Source organism: Salvelinus fontinalis, chromosome 28, assembly GCF_029448725.1.
Source record: "Salvelinus fontinalis isolate EN_2023a chromosome 28, ASM2944872v1, whole genome shotgun sequence".
In the NCBI taxonomy this organism is placed as follows: Eukaryota; Metazoa; Chordata; class Actinopteri; order Salmoniformes; family Salmonidae; genus Salvelinus; species Salvelinus fontinalis.
The window spans coordinates 33,276,437-33,282,436 of record NC_074692.1 but is presented as its reverse complement, the minus strand read 5'-3'; the positions used below and the strand labels follow the sequence as shown (position 1 = coordinate 33,282,436).

At 46.3% G+C, this 6,000-nt stretch overlaps 1 protein-coding gene across 3 annotated transcripts in view; it reads right to left on the bottom strand.

The window, feature by feature from the left end:
- LOC129826606 (atos homolog protein B-like) overlaps window positions 1–6,000 on the bottom strand; it is a 53,105-nt gene continuing 47,105 nt past the window's right edge. For all 3 annotated transcript variants that reach the window (XM_055887514.1, XM_055887513.1, XM_055887515.1), the window contains 4 exons: window positions 5,422–5,580; window positions 3,845–3,913; window positions 2,678–2,892; window positions 1–1,844 (listed from right to left, as the gene is read on the bottom strand). In XM_055887514.1, the coding sequence (XP_055743489.1) occupies window positions 1,691–1,844; window positions 2,678–2,892; window positions 3,845–3,913; window positions 5,422–5,580 (597 nt within the window). In that variant the 3' untranslated portion in view covers window positions 1–1,690. The remainder of the gene's footprint in view (window positions 1,845–2,677; window positions 2,893–3,844; window positions 3,914–5,421; window positions 5,581–6,000) is intronic.

Genomic DNA, 6,000 nt, shown 5'->3' with positions numbered 1-6,000 from the left:
TCACTTCTTCCCTCCCTCACTCCAATGCCATCTCCACAGAGAAAGCCTGTGTCCCAAAAGGCCCCCTATTCCCTATGTAGTGCACTACTTGTGACCAGGACCCATAGGGCTCTATATAGGACCCATAGACCTCTGGTCACAAGTAGTGCACTATATAGGGAATAGGGGACGTTTTGGGATCCAGACAGCCGTCTGGATGAAAACACACTCTCTATTTATGCAGCATATTGCTATTTAAGACATTTGAAAAAACAAATTAAATACTACAGTTTTTTTTCCTGCTCCCATTTCGGACTGTTTTGAACAGAAAATAAACGAAAACACAGTGTCCCTCCGCCAGTCTACATAAAAAGGGGCCCACCTACACCATGGTATGGTCCTCTTACCCTTGCATCCTACCTACACAGTGGTCTGTACCATGATGCTTGAAATGGGGAAGGGCTCACTGGATCATCTGTAGGCTTCAATCAAAAACAGTACAGTTAAGTCCTGAGTGTAGCCAATTGTTTTGGCGTTTTGCAGGATGTGTCAAACATCTGACGTCCAATATTTATTCTTCCATTGATTGAATTCAGTCGTTGTTTCACTAGTGTTCCTCTGTCTCTCATCTCATCTCTTCTCCAGTTTAATGGTTTAATAAAGTTTGTTTTGTCCCCCCCCCATTACTGGGATGTGCTTGTTTAAGGCTCTCCAGTCCTCTTCTTACAAAGTGTGCGTCATTAGCGACTTCCCGGCTTTCTATTGACTGGCTGGTTGCGGTGGCAGAGTTGTCATTGGTCCACCATTGGGGAGGGGGCGGGTGCAGGCAGAGTAAACGACTGTTTGTGTGTGAAACAAACAGCTCTAGAGGAAAACTGGTTTTAGTCACAAGGCATGTTAACACTCAACTCTAGATGAGTTTCACCACCAAGTGTTCATGTGTACTGTGAGTTGTGTATACATGTGAGGCTGCTCTGCCTGTGTGCATGTATTGATCGATGCTTGTCTGTGCATTTTGTGTGGGAAATGTGTGTTTCTGTGTATGTATATACACTGACTGTACAAAACATTAAGTACACCTGCTCTTTCCATGACCAGGTGAATCCAAATGAAAGTTTTGGTCCCAAATTGATGTCACTTGTTACATCCACTTCAAAACAGTGTAGATGAAGGGGAGGAGACAGGTTAAAGAGGGATTTTTAAGCCTTGAGACAATTGAGACATGGATTGTGTATGTGTGCCATTCAGAGGGTGAAGGAGCAAGACAAAATATTTAAGTGCCTTTGAACAGGGTGTGGCAGTAGGTGCCAGGCGCACCGGTTTGTGTTGAGAACTGCAACACTGCTGGGTTTTTCACACTCAACAGTTGTGTATCAAGAATGGTCCACCACCCAGAGGACATCCAACCAACTTGACACAACTGCGAGAAGCATTGGAGTCAACATGATCCAGCATCCCTGTGGAACGTTTTCACCACCTTGTAGAGTCCATGTCCTGATGAATTGAGGCTGTTCTGAGGGCAAAAGGGGGGTGCAACTCAATATTAGGAAGGTGTTCTTAATGTTTTGTATACTCAGTATATATATGTGTGTTTGAATTAATAATCTTTTCAAGTTTTCTTGTCCATGTCTGTCTGTTTATCTCTCTGTGCCCAGTTCCAGGAATGGGCTGCGTTGGTGATGGGGTCAGGGGTCGCGGGTTCATCATAGGCTCACACGCGGGGGGAGTATTTTGGGTTTTTTGGCACCTCTGTGAAAGATTTGAGCTCGTAAGGGATCCCCGTGTCCACCTCGATGGACTTGCGGGAGAATAGCAGCCGGATATCGTTGTGCAAGTAGATCTTCCCAGATTTAGAGCTCTGGAATCTAGGAGATTCAAAACAAAGCAGAACCATCACCGTTAATACATTGTGTGTAAAGCTACTAAGCTAAGCTCCATCAAACGAGGCGTCTCTGGCACAATGACTGATCAGCAAACAACCTGAAAGACAAAGTAAATGCCTTTGATTACATTTCTAAACATTCAGCATGGTTCTGAAATGCTATACAGTTTGTCTTCGTTTTCAACAAAGAAACAAATAAATAAATAAACAGGTGTGTGCATGGATGGATGGATGGATGGATGGAGGGAGGGAAGGAAGGATGGTGGGAGAGAGGGAAGGAAGGATGGAGGGAGAGAGGGAAGGATGGAAGGAGGGAGAGAGGGAAGGAAGGAAGGAGGGAGAGAGGGAAGGAAGGAAGGAGGGAGAGAGGGAAGGAAGGAAGGAAGGAGGAAGGAAGGAAGGAAGGAAGGAGGGAGGAAGGAAGGAAGGGAGGGAGGGAGGGAGGGATGATGGGTGGGTGGGTGGATGGAGGGAAGGATGGAGGGAAGGATGGAGGGAGGGAGGGAGGGAGGGAGGGAGGGAGAAAGGAAGGATGAGTGGATGGATGATGGATGGATGGAGGGAAGGATGGAGGGATGGATGGAGGGATGGAGGGAGGGAGGGAGGGAGGGAGGGAGAAAGGAAGGATGAGTGGATGGATGATGGATGGATGGAGGGAAGGATGGATAGATGGTGGATGGATATACAGACATTCCAAACAATAAGTGCATCCTATCCCAAGCGTACTGTACATGCCATACAAACCATCCAGAAAAATACAATGTCCACACCAAACTCCACTTTAAAATCAACCAACCAATGACCAGACAGACGTACCTGAGGTGTATCAGGTAGCAGAGAATCTTCCTCCTCTCTGTGGGCGTGGCCCTGGGCTCTGGAGGCCCATCCCCCTTCGCCTCTGGCCCCGCCTCCTCAACGGGAACCAGGAAGATGCGGTGACGCAGGAAGGTCATGTGATTGACGGGCATGTCCCCAAAGTTATAGGTCACGAGGAACATCTTCACCACAGTTTTATTGGGGTTGAATAAGGTCTGATGGAGAGAATATGGAGATATTGAATATGATACCTGTTTATAAGACTTGTCCAATTGAGATTGAATAAGATCTGTGGGGAGAACATGGACTCATTCATGAAAAACACTCTAAACAAGGTCAAGCATTTGAATAAGGTCTGAGAAGGGAACATGGAGATGTTAGCCATTGTTGTGCCCATTGTGCTAGATCCATGCAAGCCAGTGCATACTAGGGCCAATTACGTTGGAAAACAAAGAGGCTCAACAAGAGATTACAAAGTATAGAGAAGAGAGAAAAAGGAGAGAAAAGGAGTGAGAGTAACAGAGAGAGAGAGAGAGACAGAGAGGGAGAGAGAGAGAGATGGAGAGAGACAGAGAGGGAGAGAGAGAGAGATGGAGAGAGACAGAGAGAAAGAGAGACAGAGAGAGACAGAGAGGGAGAGACAGAGAGAGTGACAGAGAGAGTGACAGAGACAGACAGACAGAGAGAAATAGAGATGGGGAGAGACAGAGAGGGAGAGAGACTGAGAGAGAAAGAGAGATAGAGAGGGAGAGAGAGAGACAGACAGAGAGAGATGGAGAGAGACAGAGACAGAGACATGGAGAGAGACAGAGAGATGGAGAGAGAAACAGAGAGAGAGAGAGAAACAGAGAGAGAAACAGAGAGTGAGAGAGAGAGAGAAACAGAGTGAGAGAGAGAGAGAGAGATAGAGAGACAGGGAGATAGAGAGAGACAGACAGAGAGAGGTGGAGAGAGAAACATAGAGAGAGAGAGAGAGAGAGAGAGAGAGAGAAACAGAGTGGGAGAGAGAGAGGTACAGAGAGACAGAGAGATGGAGAGAGAGAGACAAAGAGAGATGGCGAGAGACAGAGACATGGAGAGACAGAGAGATGGAGAGAGAGAGAGAGAGAGAGACAGAGAGAGAGAGATAGAGACAGAGACAGAGACAGAGAGGACCATGAGACTCACCACTTGGATGGTCCCTGCTTTGGGTATGCTGTATCCCTTCTTTCCTAAAGGCTCCAAGGAGATCACCCCCTACAACAGAGAGATGAGCCGTCTTCACGTCGAGAAGTGAGAGAGCATTCAACACTGTGCAGGTGTCTATTCTTCTTGCGTGACTTTACTTTTGAAATTATTTCAAGCTAGAATCTGTAATTGAAACAATAACAAAGCGTGACCCCGCCCCTGTTTTCGCTAACAAGCTAAGGGATGGGGCTGGAGAAATGTAATCACTCAAATTAATAGACAGAGCTATGGATGCAAGGACTGACCATACATGATAAACACATGATAGTTTTAACCATGTTTTGAAACGACACACATTTACAGGTACATTGTTTACATTCATTGGAGTTAAACAAGCTTATATGTTGGGTTCTGATGGGGTACGACAATATGCCGGGTTCTGATGGGGTACGACAATATGCCTGGTTCTGATGGGGTACGACAATATGTTGGGTTCTGATGGGGTACGACAATATGCTGGGTTCTGATGGGGTACGACAATATGCTGGGTTCTGATGGGGTACGACAATATGCTGGGTTCTGATGGGGACGACAATATGTTGGGTTCTGATGGGGTACGACAATATGCTGGGTTCTGATGGGGTACGACAATATGCTGGGTTCTGATGGGGTACGACAATATGTTGGGTTCTGATGGGGTATGACGACTGAACTGAAGTCCATGAGGCATTTACAGGTTATAGTCTTCAAGAATCAATGTATATCACTTATTTATATGCCTAAAAATGGATGCAGCAACTAGGGGTTGTAAAAAATTCAAATCATTTCGTTCTAAAAATAACTATTATTTGTTTCTGTTTCATTCCATTTGGCCTTGTTGCTATTAACCCAGACAAATGCATTGAATAAAATATTCACTACATGGAACAGATTGTCCCTCAAAAAATCTAAAGTACGTTTGTTCTGAAGTGTCTGTCCTATATCTGAGAGATATAAGAAAGATATTTTATATGATTTAAATCCCTTATTTTTGGAACTAAACAGTGTGTAAACCAAACTGTGTAAACCAAACTGTTCGGACGCTACAGACAGAAGTTGGCAGATCGACTGTATCTACTTCAGACGAGTCCCAAGACGCTTGTGGGGGTCATAGAGAAAAACGGAGAACCCCATCGTGTTCATGAGAGTCTCGTCTTTCCATGGAGTTTATAGGCCAAACCGTTCAGATGCTACAGACGATTTTGTGAGAAGACTGATTTTCAGGATGTCTTATGGTCTAACAAACACTGCTCTAGCTCTGTCACCTTTCACTGCAGATGAAGATGTGTTACATAGGTGGATGGGGTGGATTGAGACGCATCCAATGCAAAAAAACAGATATCGCTAGAGTTCCACAGTGGCGTGGCCTTCGACATTAGGGGGTTAACATCATTTCTCACACACACACACACACACACACACACACACACACACACACACACACACACACACACACACACACACACACACACACACACACACACACACACACACACACACACACACACACACACACACACACACACACACACACTAACCAGGAAGGGCGAGGGTGCGCTGTGCTCTGAGATGTCGTAGTAAGTGACGTGTACAGGCAGAGTGGCGTGTTGAGGGCAGTAGGATCCACTGGCGCCGATCTCTGCTGTGAAGCCCTCGATACGACCCGACGGAGAGAAACGACCCTTCAGGATCGACTCCTGGAGAAGAAACAACAAGGAAGAGTGAGGAAGACCCACTACAGAGTACAGCTACTTCTATGGCCACGAGGAATACCCACTACAGAGCACAGCTACTTCTATGGCCACGAGGAAGACCCACTAGAGCACAGCTACTTCTATGGCCACGAGGAAGACCCACTAAGGAGCACAGCTACTTCTATGGCCATGAGGAAGACCCACTACAGAGCACAGCTACTTCTATGGCCACGAGGAAGACCCACTACAGAGCACAGCTACTTCTATGGCCATGAGGAAGACCCACTACAGAGCACAGCTACTTCTATGGCCACGAGGAAGACCCACTACACAGCACAGCTACTTCTATGGCCACGAGGAAGACCCACTACAGAGTACAGCTACTTCTATGGCCACGAGGAAGACCCACTACACAGCACAGCT